The sequence below is a fragment of the Caloenas nicobarica genome, chromosome 17, assembly GCF_036013445.1.
Source record: "Caloenas nicobarica isolate bCalNic1 chromosome 17, bCalNic1.hap1, whole genome shotgun sequence".
NCBI classification, from domain to species: domain Eukaryota; kingdom Metazoa; phylum Chordata; class Aves; order Columbiformes; family Columbidae; genus Caloenas; species Caloenas nicobarica.
In genome coordinates, this window is record NC_088261.1 from 5100110 (window position 1) to 5115219 (window position 15110).

General features: G+C 47.0%; 2 protein-coding genes across 2 annotated transcripts; one reads left to right on the forward strand and one right to left on the reverse strand.

Moving 5' to 3' along the window:
* The first annotated feature begins 87 nt into the window (after positions 1-87).
* On the forward strand, positions 88-6296 carry SMYD4 (SET and MYND domain containing 4). The gene is made up of 10 exons (XM_065646811.1): positions 88-218; positions 289-436; positions 536-625; positions 1177-2329; positions 2636-2817; positions 3119-3286; positions 3946-4078; positions 4521-4637; positions 4990-5113; positions 5821-6296. The coding sequence occupies exons 1-10, from the start codon at positions 88-90 to the stop codon at positions 5969-5971; spliced, it is 2397 nt and encodes a 798-aa protein (XP_065502883.1). The 3' UTR covers positions 5972-6296.
* Positions 6297-6534: 238 nt separating this feature from the next.
* SERPINF1 (serpin family F member 1) lies at positions 6535-13472 on the reverse strand. Its single transcript, XM_065646810.1, has 8 exons — positions 13366-13472; positions 10815-10900; positions 10227-10428; positions 9986-10141; positions 8996-9199; positions 8150-8292; positions 7314-7524; positions 6535-6938 (listed from the first exon to the last, which is right to left on the reverse strand). Exons 2-8 carry the CDS (start codon positions 10890-10892, stop codon positions 6679-6681), a joined length of 1254 nt encoding a protein of 417 aa, XP_065502882.1. The 5' UTR covers positions 10893-10900; positions 13366-13472; the 3' UTR covers positions 6535-6678.
* Between the last annotated feature and the right edge of the window lie 1638 nt (positions 13473-15110).

Here is a 15110-nt window from a genome sequence, read left to right on the forward strand (position 1 = left end):
TACAGCGCGCCTATTGGCTGCTCGGTGCCGTACGGCGGAAGCGCTCCCGGGCCAGCGCCGCTGGGCGCCGCCATTGGGGCACTGGCGATGGAGCTGCCGGTGGAGGAGTGGCGGCTGTGCGCTGCCCGGCGCTGGGCCGCGCTGGAACCGGCGCTGCGGGAGCGGCTGGCGGCGGCGTCGCTGCACGACACGCTGCGCCTGGGCTGCGGCCTCCTCCGGTGAGCAGCGGGGAGGGAGGGGCGGGCTGGAGCGGGGCGGTTTTGCGGAGCTGACCGCCGTGTCCCGCAGGCCCGAGGCGGAGGCGCCGGCTCTGCGGCGGTTGTGCCGCCGGGCGCGCGCGGGCAAGGAGCCGGCGGCCGCGCGCTTCTACCGCCAGGAGGGAAACCGGTCGTTCGGCCGCCGCCATTACGGGGCCGCCGCCAGGCTCTACTCGCAGGTAGGTGGGGCGGGGGCGGCCTCCTTGAGGGGATCCCCGGGGAGCGGGGCCCGGTGGTGGGTTCCCCGCCCTGAGGAAGCCGCTCTCCGGTCTCCGCAGGCGGCATCCCACGAGCTCCCGGGCAGCCCCGAGGTGTCCGTGTGCTTCGCCAACCGCTCGGCCGCCCTTTTCCACCTCGGGCACTTTGAGGTAAGCGGGGATGGGGTAGCGGGACCCCCCGCCCCGAGCTCCTGCACGCCCCGAGGGTGGCCTGAGGGCTCCCGTGGCGGGGATTGGGGTGAGGAGGAGCGCGGGCACCAAATGAGGTGTTACTGCGGAGTGTTTGCCTAAAGCACCCATCATAACCGAAACTTTTTGAAAGGGGTCCTGCTTCTTGTTCTGCATCAGGAGGCTTTATTCGGCTAACAGTTGTGCTGGGGAGGTTTAGGTTGGATATTAGGAAAAAAATTTTCACAGAAAGGGTTGTCGGGCATTGGAAGAGGCTGCCCAGGGCAGTGGTGGAGTCACCATCCCTGGAAGGGTTTAAAAGGCGTTTAGATGAGGTTCTTAGGGACATGGTTTAGTGCTAGAGTTGGGTTATGGTTGGACTCCGTGGTCTTGGCGGTCTCTTCCAACCAAAATTATTCTATGCACGTGGACTTTGCTGATTAACAGTCTTTTTAAAATGTCCTGAATCTTAGATGGAAATAAAAAGCACGTGTCTCACTGTTTTTCTAACAAGGCCTTGTCTTTGTTTGTAGGTTTGTTTGGAAGATATCGCCAGGGCTGAAAGTCATGGCTATCCAGACAGGCTGCTGCCCAAGGTCTTGCTGCGGAAAGCTGAATGTCTGCTGTGTTTGGGGAGGTTGCAGGACGCAGCAGATGCCCTCAGTGTGGTGGAGAATAAAATTGCTACAGCTGGGATCGTGACTGGTCCTGCTTACCAGACACTGCTAAAAAAGTTAAGTCAACTGAAGATTAAAATACAGGAGAAAGAGAGCTGCCCAGAGCCTGCACAAGAGACACGTGGTGACATTCAAAGAAGGTCAGAGATCTGGGAAGAGAATGTCAGTATTTCAGGCGCATCTTCATCTTTGAGGTTGAATTTTGATACAGAGAGAGGACGTCACTTGGTGGCCTCCCAGGATATCCTGCCAGGACAGAGCCTGTTGGAAGAGGAGGCCTTTGTGAGCGTGCTCTGCCCAGGGGAGAGCCTTCTTCTGCAGGACAGCGCTGAAACAGTGTGGGATACTCGCGTCGCTAATGCAGATCTTTATTGCCACCGTTGTCTGAAGCAGCTCTTGGCCTCGGTGCCTTGCCAGGGGTGCAGTTACGCAAAGTACTGCAGTCAGAGCTGTGCAGATGTGGCGTGGGAGCAGTACCACAGGACAGAGTGCTCCCTGGGAGCACTGCTTCTCACTTTAGGGGTCTTCTGCCACGTGGCCTTGAGGACCGTTCTGCTTGCAGGATTTGCAGAGGTTAGCAGGCTGGTGGATTGGTCCCACAATGGTGACAGGGACCTTCAGGACCCTGAGGCAAGATGTGAACATTTCAGCAAGGCACCAGAAACAAGAGCTGGTACCAGAGGTATCCCTGGCTGTAATGACAATGGTCAGTACCAGAGTTCTTACCAAGCTGTGTTCAACCTTTTGCCGCACACTGAGAAGCATAGCCCTGAGCATAAGTTCCTTTGCATGCTGAGTGTAGTCGCTATATGCCAACAACTGCAAGAAGCTGGCCTAGAGGCTGCTGTTTTGAATCAGGAATCATCAGAGAGGTGGTCCAAACCAAAGACCTGTGAAAAAACATCAGGTGAATTGTCTCCAGGGATGAAGACAATGGCAGAAGCGATGCTGAGGCACGTGTTGCAGCTGCAATGTAATGCACAAGCGATCACTGTAATGCAGGAGTCAGGTAAGACAAAAACTTCTAAGCCCATCTCCGTTGTCCTTGCTCATCTAGCTTGTGTGAAGAGATTGAATTATCAGTTGTAAAAAGCTCTCATTGCAGATGGGAATGACTTGCTTAAAATTTAATGGCCTGGTCCATGCTGGCCTGTTCTTTGGTGCACGTGTAGAGGGTATTTAGCTATTATTTATTGTAGCAATATACCAGAAACCTTTCTACTGCTGTCTGCAATTGGTCACAATGCTCGTTGCATAAGCTGCGTGGGTTACTGAGCATTTATTCTCAGCCTCCTTGTTTTTCCTCTGTCTTTAGAGTCCGGAGATGGTGCTGTTGTAAATAAGAAGCCTGTGCGCCTGGCGACAGCCTTCTTTCCTGTCCTCAGCCTCCTGAACCACTCGTGCTGTCCCAATACCAGCGTGTCATTTAGTGGCACAGCTGCCACCATCAGGGCATCACAGCCAATCCCAAGCGGCCAAGAGATTTTCCATTGCTATGATAAGTATTAACTCTTTGTCTCAAGGCACAGACACCTTTTCACCTGTACTTGGCATACTAACTGATTGCTATCAATATCATCATTCCTGATATAATGTTGCTAGAGTATTTGTTTATGTATAAGCCTTGATCAAAGATATCAATGCAAGATTTTATCTCCTGAGACCACTGTTACATTTTCAGTCTCCAGTTATGTCCTTTCCAGAAGATGATCTAGTTTTAGTTATAACAAAGATAGATTTAGTCTGATGTTAACAACTGTACCTGTTCAGAGATTTCTACCCTTGCCATCCCTTTGCAGGGCCTCACCGATGTCGAATGAGGGTGGCTGAGAGACAACAGCTGCTCAGTCAGTATTTCTTTGAGTGTCGCTGTCGGGCATGCCGTGATGAGTTAGAGTCTGGTGTCAAGAGTGTGGTGTCTTTGAGAAACACATTCTGCTGTCCTGGCTGCCGGGCTCCCATGCAGGTAGTTACAATTGTACAGCTTATTGGGATGTGTAATGTTTGGGTCTCTGGGATACTCAAGAGTTAGGGAACTCAGTCTGGGGTCTCTGCTCAGGAGCTAAAATCCCTTGTAGAGTCAAGAGAGTATCTCACTGTTCTTAGCAGCTTTCTCTTAGGTCAATCCTCCAGCATTATAGGGAAAATAAAGCCTTTAATAGCTAGTTAAAATCCTTTTGACCTTGATGAAGGAACTGGAAATTATCAGGGCCATGGACTAGGGAAAGGGTGATATTTAGGAAAGAAAACAGAGGCCTGGAGTCTAGAACAGACAGTGTACATGCAGAGGCTGTGCATAGAGAATCACACCTTGCAGTTCACAAGGTGTAAATGAAGGCAGCACTTACTGTGGGTTAGATGGGGAGAAGTCAACATAGTCTGTATTTTGGATGAACATTCGTTGTGTACCACATGACCCTGCTTTGGCCTAATCTATAGCTATTCCTGGAAGCTTCTCATAAAATCGAATAAGTTAATAGTAATTTACAGGCAAGTCACTTCGTTTAATGAATGCAGCTGAAAAACAATTTAGTATCTCTGTAACACAATACAGAGATAACGGAGATTGAAATTAAACTTTGAGCTGAACCTGAGCAGGAATGATCACAGAGATGGTTTCCACAGGGGGAAGACATGCTTTGTTGTTCAAATGAAGCTTGTGCGATCTCAGTCAGCAGAGAGAGCCTGTCGTGCCGTTTAGGGGACCTTCAGCAGCGAATCAAGAGAGCATTAGAAATGCTAAGAGACAGGAAGGCTGGTAAGGCTCAGCTTTCTGCTTTAAGGTCAGCAGCTAATGGGTACACATGGGGAGCCGCAGCTTTAGCCATGAGATGGCACTGTTGCTTATGCAGTTGGGATCTCCTGGCATGCAGCCTGGTGTCCCTGGGGACTTGAGCTTTACATTTTTTATACCCCTGATCCGGGTGTTAATCTAAGTCACACGTTGTTCCATAGTAACTACAAGAACTCAGAGTAACATTGGAGTTACGCCTTGCCAGGCCTTGCATTCCTGGAGTGAGTTAGGCCAATGCTGTGTTACAATAAGCAGGGTTGCAGATAAAGTCAATGTTGAATCCCATCCAAATCCAAATCTTAGCTGTGTAAAATGCAAAGATGAGATTGGACTGATTTTACTTCTTCAATCATGGAAAGCTGGAGACTGGCCAGTAGTATGAATTTTATACCCTGTTTTATTATAGATCAGGCTATCAAAATGCTCCTGAAGTGTCAGGTGGATGCTGAATGCTTCTTGTCTCCAGAGCATTTGCTGATGGGAAAGTTGGAGGATCATCTGGCACAGGTCTATGCTACTCTTGGTATGGCATTGTCTTGTTATCTTCAGTTTTCTGAAGTTTGAACTTAACACCAGCCTTTTCTCTGACTAGCCCTCCCACTTTTCTCCTGCTCTATTTCTCTAGTTTTCACAGCAGGGCTCTCAGAAAGGCTACTTTAGCCAAAACTGCATTCCCAGCAGCCAGTGAACAATACTGTGATCCTATGTTCTTCTAGATTCCCTGTCCTGGTTCTGAAGTCAGCAGCCTCCCAAGAATGCTGTGGACATAGTTCATCACATTTTGTATAAGACTGTCAGATTCTTTGGGTGGCATTAGCTCTAGGAAGTATTTATTCATGACTCAGTTTTTGTTTTGCTTTGTTTTTTTCCATCAGGGAAGTGGCAGGAAGCAGCCAGACACCTGGAGAGGAGTATTGAGATTGTGGAAATGCATCACGGGCCATCAAGTATAGAAATCGGTCATGAACTCTTCAAGCTGGCACAAATTCTCTTCAATGGGTAAATTTGCTTTCATTTTCTGTCCCTTCCCTGCACCACTCCCATGTGCCTGACACGATATCAGGGCAGGTGGTCCCTGGCACCTTGCAGGGTGTCTCACAGGGCCCTGGGCAGTCTGGCACAGGTACAGGAGTTGGCCATTGCTCAAGTGCAAGTTCATTAACCTCATTTGGGTTCACTTACACCTCATTACTCTCTTTGGTCTCATTTTTTCTGCTTTGCGCCCATCTATTCTTCTCCCTGGCTCCATTAATTCCCTGTCCTATTGTTTTATTTTGACAACTAGTCACCCTTGGTGTTTATACCTCAGTTGTATAATGCTGCTGGCATCTTTTCAAAGGAGGAAATAAAATCCTCTTGCTCTATATTGGCTCTCCTTTGGCAAGCAAATCCCTTGGCTGCTGAAAATCTTCTCACAACACCTCCCTTTTTACTGAATTAATTTTAGCAGGAGCTGCAGTGAGGCAGTAGTGGGTACCTGTACTCAAAGATTTTTTTTCAAGTTTTTGTCCATCTCCTTACCTTTTTTTCCCCTATCCTCCCATTTTAACTGAATTTCATGCTATTTGCCTGATGCTGAAAGGCAGTAGAGGGGAGGATCTGTACCCATGAACAGGTTTAGGTTTCTGTTGGGTTAAAGGTTGTGTAAGTCAAGGAGCTTAATTAAGCATTTTGTATACTCTGTTCTTATTCTCTTCCTATTTCAGATTTGCAGTTTCTGAAGCTCTGAGCACAATTCAAAGAGCAGAGGAGATTTTGTCAGTCCACTGTGGTCCTCAGAGTACTCAGATCCAGGAACTACAAGAGATGAAGACCTGTCTGTCAGAGCTTCCCAGAAGCATCCTTCAGAGGACTTAATTTCCCTGTCAAAGGAAGCTGCAATGTGATCTTTCATCAAAGCTAAGTTTCATGTGGTAAGGTAGTCATGTAGTACAAGCTGGAAAATCATGTGTAACAACAACTTGAATGAAATCCGCAATGCTCTTTAGTGAGACTGTTGTAAATAAAATGACCAATTCTAACATGAGGGGTCTGTGTGTGGTGTAGTGGGAAGAGATGCTGTTGTATAATTTCTGCATGCGGGTTTGAAGCAAATCTTTGACGTGGTCATGTATGCACGTGAATCTCCCATGGGTGGTGGTTATGAACATGCAGTCATCCAGACCACACTGCCTTTTATTTCTAATGCTGTGAAGCACTTTTCTTCTTGCCAGCATGAAATGTAAATGGCAGACCTGCAAGTGGTGAGGGACTCAGTATAAACAGCTGGCGTCAGGTTGGAAGATGGGATAGGGAAAAACGCAGTATACACCATATAGGACACAGATCTGCATTGTGGCTTATCTGGGGAAAATGGGAGTGTGGAGGCATATGATGAAGGCAGACAGTCTTTCAAGGGAGAATACTGGGGCTTGCTGAGATTAATAGCAAAAGCTCTTTTATTGCAGCATGAAGGCATAAGGTTTGCAAGTTGTGTCTTTGTGCAGCAGAGCAGGGAGCCAGTATCCCTCCCAATACCACCCTCTCTGTTTGGGCCCTACCATTGCAGATTATTGTGAAGGGATCTAAACACTCCTGGGATCCAGGATCTTGCCAATGAAGAGGAGGGTTCCAGTGGTATCATCTCGCAGTACAAGAAGGAAAGGTCTGTCCACGTGATATTCTATGGGGAAGGTCAGACGAGCAGCATTTACCCCAGGATTTGGTGTGGTTCTTTCCCCATCTTCACTGAGCTCCAGAACTGCCTTGTGTTGCACATGAGACAGCTTGATGGGTTTGACAGAAATCTTGGTAAAATCAGGGGATGTGAACAGTGATTGGAGCCCTGGAGGAAGGAAAGAAAATTGCATTAGCTGCAAGCATAGATTGCAGGAGGGGGAGCAGTAGTGCTAATGCTGTGATCCAGGAGGGCACACAGCTGCTCTGGCAGAGCTTATTGGGGGTAACAGCGAGAAGCAGCTCACATCTGTTTGTACTGAGCTTCTCCCTCTCAATCTCAGAAGTGTTGAGCTTGGTGGAAAGATGTGATAAAAAGCTGAGGAGTCCCAGACCAAGGTGATTTAGCTGCTGGTGAAATCTCTTACAGACTGACAGCAGGACCTAACTAATAACCCACCAGCTTCGTATTACTGAGAGCAGGAAGCAACTTGCTGCCTGCTTTGAGCCCTGGCAGGCTGTAGAGGGTGCGTGATGTACATACTTGTCTCCTTTAGTGTGCTGCCAAGTGCCTCTTCATAGTTCAGCTTTAGTTTGGGCAAGCTTAGCACAGCGTGGACTGTCTTCAGCTCCTTGTCTACATCGTGGACAAACTCAGAAGTAAGGCTTTCCTCAATCAGAGTCATATTCTGGGTCACCTTCGTAGGCAGGAAGAACATTGCACTGATCCCCTCTGTCAGTGGCAGCTGGGCAATCTGGAAGGCCAGTTATAAATAAGAAAATGGTCACAACAATAATAAAGAGTTTTACCTGTCTGGTACCAGGCACAGGCCTGAACCTCGACTGCCTGGTCAGCCTTTCCAGTTAACATTTGGTCCTCTTCCCTCTTTGCTTTTATCAGACATGATGCTCCCTGGCCCCTCTGGCGCCCAGGCTTTCATCAACCTATCCTGAACTCTTTCCGCTTTCACACAGCAAGTGCTCTCTCTCCCCCACTGAATCCTGTAATGAACTGCAGTATTGCTCTGGGGGCTTCTCAGCTGGAACAGCTTTGAGCTCTTGCTATAGTGAAAGATTTGTTGAAAGAGGTAGAGATGGAAAAATTTTGAGGAGTGTGCCCTGCTCTTCTTGCCCAGCTTTAGGTCAAGCAATACAGGCTAGTAGGACTTGTGCATTAGTTAAACTTTGGACTGCTTGTCACACAACCAAAGTGGAAGTAGAATTGTTTAAGAATCAACATGCTGCCTTTCAAAATAGGGATTGCAAAACTAGCCTGATGAGAGGAGCAAGGCTGTTTTCTGGAATGGGTTAACAGGTAAGTGTAGCTGAGCCTGTTCCTCGGTAGGTTTAGGAGACCTTGTGCAATATTTGCTTTCTGACCTTGCAGTTGAGTTCTGAGTCAAAACCATATCGCAGTACGGCTTTGGGGTCTGACATCATGGACACCTTGACACTTCTGTCCTCATCCAGATGGAAGTCATTCAGGGCAGTCTTCTTGGTGTCAAACTTTGTTTTCCATGTACCTATGTTTTAAAAGATAAAATGGAGGATTTTCTGGAATAATAGCATATGAAACCAGGCTTGTGTCTGTGGCTGAGTAATCTTGCACTTTATCTATGGCTGAGTAATCTTGAACTTTATCTATACAGTATTTGTGCTTTAAGAGTTGAGGCATAACTGAATGATGATAGAGATGGAAATAGACTGATTAGAGATACTGATCTACTGCCACTCTTTGGCCCCTCCTTTTCAGCTGAGAATTTGCTAAATGGGAAATAAATCAAGCCAGTGTATGGGTGGAGTAGCTATTGGGAAGCTAATGTCTACTTATGTAATTACAAAACTATTTTAAAGGGTAACAATTGTGTCAATGCATATAAATTGCTGCTCTCCCCACCCTTTATTTTGCTCCTTGTCTCTAAGCAATAATTCTCCAGGACACTGTTTTACAGGATGTTCTAGAACAGCTCTCTACTGTCTCCTAGATGTCATTAAACCATGACACCTTCCATTCCCTGTACAGTGGTAAAAGGGTCAGTACACTCTTTAAGCCGTGCCTTCTCTGTTAATATTCTGTCTCTTGCTATGGAGTTTTGTGAGCTTAAACTTTCTTCTCTGGTCTCCTACTGCAAACAGGTCAAGATTCAGCTTCCCCAGGGTGTTCCTTTGCATCTCTTTTAACACATGCTTAATAGACCTCTGTAAGCAAGTACCGAACATTCTTACCCTTGAAGTAAGCAGCCCCAGCAAGGAGAATACTGACATCTGTGGGCATGTCCTTCATAAACCGCATAATCCTGCCCTTTGTCTGCTGTCGGACCCAGTTGTTGACCTCTTGGAGGTCTAACTGGGTATTGCCACTTAGTGCCCTCAGACGCATCTTGTAGGACTTCTCAAGTTGGCTGTGAAAACCAGGCTTCACCCTCAGTCCTGGGGAAGAAAAACATTGATATTGCAGCTAGCTCCCTTATCAAAACAATCTCAAGGCAGCAGATTGCAATCCAAATCCCAGCAGCAGTTCTCTGGTAAAACATCTGTGGCTGTGTGTGTGCAGGAACCTGCTTTGAAGAATTACTGAAGGCACACAGAGGAAACTGATCCAAATCCTATAGCCGCCCATGCTGGATTATGGGATAACTCCCTTCTGAAAAGAAAGGAGATAAGAACAGACGGCTCGGACACAGCTATTCCTTCATCAGTCTTTCTTTTTTCTCCAGCTCGCTTTATGAGTACAGCTTACTCAACCTAGTGGATTCTTGGAACCAGCAGGTTCCAAAAGATAGCTCTTAGCTTCCTCAGCAGATGTTTATTGCATGCTGAAAGCAAACATTTCAAATAGTTCTGCAAGGAATTAAACAAAGGAATGTGACTGAATGCTATATACAAACAGAAAATGTGATTTGTGGTTCCTGAAAGTTAGCAACACCTGCCAGAAAACCTAGAGTGAAGGCAAAATTATCAGCAAGTTTCTTCTAGGTCTTCCGCGTGTTGGCTGTTCTGTCACCAGTGACTTTGTGTGCATGTCTGGTCTTTTATTTATGTGCACACAAACTTTCCAGGCTTTTTCTGGAGCAGCAACAGCATTCCAGACACTGTTTGTATCCTGGCTCAACAGTATGTCAGAGCCAAAGCTGTTAATGTGGTGCTAGTCAGTGTGTTCTACCTGCTGCTAATTATTTAGGTAAAATTTGATAGAGGGGAAGAAGGACTTTTTACTTTTCTCCAAGATGATACGGGAGGCACTTTTCATGCTCTTCTCTGGTCCAGCCACGCTGGTCAGTAGGTCCTTGTAAGTGTTGTGGACCTCGGCTTTGTCAAGCAGATCATAGAAGAGAGCACGAGAAATCACATCTTCTGTCCGTTCTCCAGCCCCTGCCAACGAAAAGGACACTGGTATGAGGGAAAAAGTTTGTCAAGCCAAAAAGTGTTTGAGGAAATAAATGGGGCAAGAACTCACCAAGCGAGAGCCCAGAAAGTGCAGTAGCCAGGCTGAACGGCGACAGCAGCACGTTGGCAGTGGCCGTCCGGCTGGATTGCTGACGGTACAGGTCATAGCCAAAGTTGGAGACTGCAGCTGCCAGCTTGTTTACGGGGCTCTTATAGAACGGATCTTCCTCTTCGACCTCGCCGGCGTTGGCTCCATCAGCGGTGGCAGAGTTCTAGCAGGTACAGGGAGCACTTTGGATTGACTTGCAGTTTGCAAGGGCAGGTACTGTTGTGATAAACATTTCAAAGGCAAAACCATCTACAGGAATACTGACTTAATCTTACTGATAGAGAGCGTAGGAGCAGTTACTTTTAAGTGTCCCAGTACAGCTGAAGGCAACACTCAGATTGGAATCCACTATTCCTGTCTCACGGTCATCCCCTGATGTAACTACTGTGGTTTTATCTAGGTAAAGCAGGAGTTAGTCTCATTATGTTGCTAAATAAAATCCTAGTAATTTAGGATGGTAGTGCTTAATCCTTCTGTAAGATTCTCTAAATTCAAATTACCTGCTCCAAGTGTCTCTCTCTCACTCTCTGCTTGTTTTCTCCTACTCACCTGCTCACTGGCCGAGTTCTGGGATCTGCTTGGGACAGTCAAGAGACCCAGGAAAAGGAGAACCACGGGAATCTGCATCCCTGAACCTACAGAATAAGAACATGACAGACAGTTTGAGCCACCGAGCAAGTACAGCTCCACCACTACTATTTGTTGCACCTTGTGACAGCAACCGCAGTGACGCGTGCTGCTGCTTGTCCTTCCCAGTTGTGAAACACACGTCTGATCTTAGCCGGGATTTTTTCTCCAGTTTGAAGTACTCAGCCAGGCTGGCCTCAATGACTTTAAAATTGGGTAAGCGCACGTCTGGGTGTGCCTGAGCACAAAAGCAGATGTGTGTGGCCCAAACCACACTGATGCTGGCACTTACTGAGCGCCAAGGTCCAGAAAAGCACTAAATCACATCTTCTGAGTTCTAGACTTTACGAAATTCAATACTTTGTTTATAAAAGGTAGCAAATCCATATTGAATGGGGCAGAAGACAACACTGACTGGTCACTGCTCTGCTATGCGAGTCACCTGCCCCAGGCAGTAGTTTGTCATGTTGCTTGTGTTTGCGTGTACCTGGAAGGCTGCACAGCCTATATGCATCTTATGCTTCTTATTTGCAACTGAGTAAAGTAAAAGAGCTTTCTTAAAAGACAGTAAGGGAAGGAGCTAGGAGTAAATACCTAATGCTAGGCCAGATCTAGAGAAAGACAGAACTTGGCTTATTCAACATTTTTAATGGAGGTGGGAGAAAAGTACCGAACTCCCCAAAGCTTCTCCTTGTGCGGAATCCTCTTTTAATCGCTCCAATATTGGCATCTGTGGCCCTTCCAGACAGATCTGTCTGGTCCAAAGGGCAGCGTGTAACCCCGGGTTTCACTGTGGGTAAACCAGAGCTACTGCACAAGTGTCGTGCCCTCGAGAACAGACGCCACTGAGGCTGGTCTGAAGCAATGTTTATATAGATCCCCAGGAATTAAGGGAAGAGGGTTGTATTTAACTAACCCCTGTGATTCAGGCATCCAGTGAAGTAGGAGAAAGAACATGTGTTTCAGATTAACTTCAGCTATAAAGAAAACATGCCTGCTGGTAGAAATACAACTTGAAGCCACGTGGCTACAACAGCCCCAGTTCAGGACCCAGTTGTTCAGGCAGAGGTTTTATTTCAGTGAAAGGCAGTTCACTGTTTCCCTTCCCTGCCAAAACCCTTTTCTTCTGGAAGTAGTTCTGCCTTGGAGGAAAAGGTGTCAGAGCAGAGGTTTTAAGTTTTTGTCTATGTTTAGAGAGTGTAACACAGAAGTGGTACCTTCTTTTCCCTGTGCACTTGCATGCTGTGACCCACTGCTATCCTAGCTGCAAGTAGGTGAAATATTCTGGTGCAGATGATGTGTATTGAGAGGATTTGCTATCCTGGAACAAACCAGTGCATTTGGTGGATACGATGTTGGGATTGCTCATATCATTGCAAAGTTTTACAATGAATAGGCACCATGCTGAAAGAGAGATGACAAGCCCTGCTGAATCAAAATTAAACGCGTCCTAGCGAGGGCTTTGTGAGGATGCCTGCACCAAGCAATACTCTTGCATGCTGAGCAGAAGAGGTTTGGCCCAGTCTAGTTTAGAGATGAAGGTTTTCCATGGAGCATAACCTTTTCTCTGAAAAAAAAATATATAATCTCAACCTCTACTTCCAGCTACACTGAGCTCCTGGGAGCATGAGAGCAGAGATTGGTTTTGCAGATTTGTATTGTTTTTGCCAGTACTGTCACCAGCTTCATATTTCTCAGACTTTGCCAAAAAGCAATTTCCATTTTAGAAAGACAAAGCCTTTTGCGTTTGAATTGGCCTGAACATCTGGATTCTATTTGCATGTCTCTTAGCACACAGCCAAAAACGCAGAGAAATTTGGTTCAAGCAGAGGTGGGATGGTTTCAGGCATGATATTGAAATCTGTGGCTGCCTTTAAAGAGAAGAGAAGGAGCAACAGCACGCGGGATGTGATGTTACAGTTGGGAAGGTACAGGAAGAAAACTTTGAGAAATGAGCTAGCTGCGAAGGAACTTGTGTCTGGGAGTTTTCTCTTTATGGAGACTTGCAGGTGCAAAGGAAATATTTTGCTTTTCATCTGTAGCAGGACAAGTCTCACATCATTTATAAACTTGAAACCTCTGCTTCTGATTTCAGGGGTGCTATGAAACATCCCCCACAAGTTCAGGCTGCTGTGATTGCTCCACCCCACAGCACTAACTCCTTCTGAAGCATCTCGCAGCCACTAGCTCTGGAGGATTTAACTCACCAAAATTGTTACCGTCGTAAAGAAAACGCACGTTCCCAGCTGCAACACAGATGCTAGAAGGGCAGAAATCCACCCCGCTTCTCCAGCACAGTCCAGCCCCGGAGGCCAAGAGGTGCCCTAGGATGCTCCCGACCCTTGGTGAGATCCCTCCTTTGGTGGGAATCCCATGCTTTACCCCCTGCAGAAGAACCGTTCTTCCCATTTCCCAGGTTCTCCAGGATGTTCCAGCCCCTGCCCTTGCCCCAGCCGGGCTTGCTGCCCCTTACCTCGGGCTCCTCTCGGCCGCTGTCTCCGCCGGCTCCCGGTGGCTGCGACTCGGGGACACTGGGGCTTTGCTGCAGCCACATCTGCTTTTTTTTGCAGCTTCCCCCAGCCCAGCCTTCGGCAGGCTTCAGGTTACAGCTTCCCAGGGCTCATCTTAAAGTGCTCTGCTCCTATTTTCTGCTGCTGCCACCCTCCCTCTGAATTGCACTAACTTTTTAAACCCTGCCTTCCAAAACAAACCTGCTCCCCATGATAAGGGCAGCCCAGTGGGTAAAGCGCGGGTCGGAGAGGCAAAATGGTCTCTGCCCGGTTTGGGCAGGTTCCTTTGTCCCTGCAGTTTTGCCGTGTGTCACATAAAGGATTTTTTGTGTCTCAGAGGTATGGTTAATGCAGCAGTGTTTAACGGATATATGGATTTATGCCCAAGATTCAATGGGCAGACTTGTAAAGTGGGAGCAGGATTCTGTTGCTGTTTAAAGCAGTTGAGGGGAAGACATTCGGAAGTAGTTCTATCCAGTGATAGTTAACAAGAAGTTATCAACATAACTGTCTTAAAGTTTTTTGGCTGAAAAGAGACTAAAAAGGCAAGAACTCTGGTAAAAAAAGATGAATTAACAGAATGTTGTAGGAGTTTACAGAACAATAAATAACCTGGAGAAGGGAAAGGGGCAGAGGGGTTCTGTTATTTTTTGTAATAGAAGACTCTATGGGAGCACCCATCAGTGCACATTTAAATCAAAAGAGCGTATTTTTCATAAGGATTAAATTCTAAAACTCATTGTAACTAGATATTGCAAAGATGAAAGATAAATAGATTTTGGGGGGAAAAAAAACCAAACAACCCAAACCAAATTAGTGGAGGACAAGTCCCTTGAAGGCTAACAATGGTCGGATGTAACATCAGACTCAGCAGCTGGGCGATACGACTAGAGGACAGTTGGTTTTCCTTGCCCCTTGTCATTCTTGGCTTTTTTATTTTCCCCAGTCATTTGTTACTGGCTACTGGGAGAGCCAGGATACTGGGCTAACTGGTCACGTAGCTGCCCTGGTCCAGGGCAGCTGTTTGTCTGCTTGGAAATGCTGGAAGTCAATTGGAACCAGTAATGCCAGTGCCCCCAGTGCAGGCTTGTGCTGGGACATCTTGGGCTGCCCATCTAACAGGTGCTGAGGGGTTACTCATGGGTGCTGGCACGGAGCTCATCCAGTCCCTCAGCCCAGAGGAAGGGATGCGTTTGGAGAAGCATTAGCTGCTGTTTTTACAAGCCAGAAAAGCAAATCAGGTCGTCTGCGCGGTGATTAGTCAGCGCCTCAAAGGTGACCCTTTCTGACAAGAAGAGAAACAGCTCAACTGCTTCTCAGCTTGCTCTGAGACGTCATTGCAGAGGGATGTTTGTACTTGTTGGTCTTCCATCGTCTGCCCAAGAATGGGGGTGTTGGCTGCGGAGATGTCTTCTGGTGGGTTTCATCTCTTTTTGATACCTTATTTGTGGTATTAAACTGCCCTTTATGGAAGGGCCACTGAAGAATTTTTACATCTCATCTGTGTCTTCAAACGAAAGCCCATCTGTGTGAATACAAATTTGGTTTTAAACCACTGAAATCAGAGGGGCAGTTGTACAGAATGTTATTATAGACCAAAGCAAACTTTATTCCTGTAGGTGAAGGGCATCCCTGAAAAGGTGCGTTATACTCATCTAACTAGATGCAAGGGCTTAAATCAGTTTTGTTAAATCAATACAAACATTTT

Excerpts from the sequence above, each read along its gene's own strand:
- SMYD4 (XM_065646811.1), top strand. The coding sequence starts at position 88 with ATGGAGCTGCCGGTGGAGGAGTGGCGGCTGTGCGCTGCCCGGCGCTGG. Across the intron at positions 626-1,176 it reads TCCACCTCGGGCACTTTGAG|GTTTGTTTGGAAGATATCGC; the intron begins GTAAGCGGGGAT and ends CTTTGTTTGTAG. Across the intron at positions 4,638-4,989 it reads ACAGGTCTATGCTACTCTTG|GGAAGTGGCAGGAAGCAGCC; the intron begins GTATGGCATTGT and ends TTTTTCCATCAG.
- SERPINF1 (XM_065646810.1), bottom strand. The coding sequence starts at position 10,892 with ATGCAGATTCCCGTGGTTCTCCTTTTCCTGGGTCTCTTGACTGTCCCA. Across the intron at positions 10,142-10,226 it reads ACTTTCTGGGCTCTCGCTTG|GGGCTGGAGAACGGACAGAA; the intron begins GTGAGTTCTTGC and ends TTTCGTTGGCAG. Across the intron at positions 6,939-7,313 it reads CAGCACACTAAAGGAGACAA|GGCTCCAATCACTGTTCACA; the intron begins GTATGTACATCA and ends TCCTTCCTCCAG.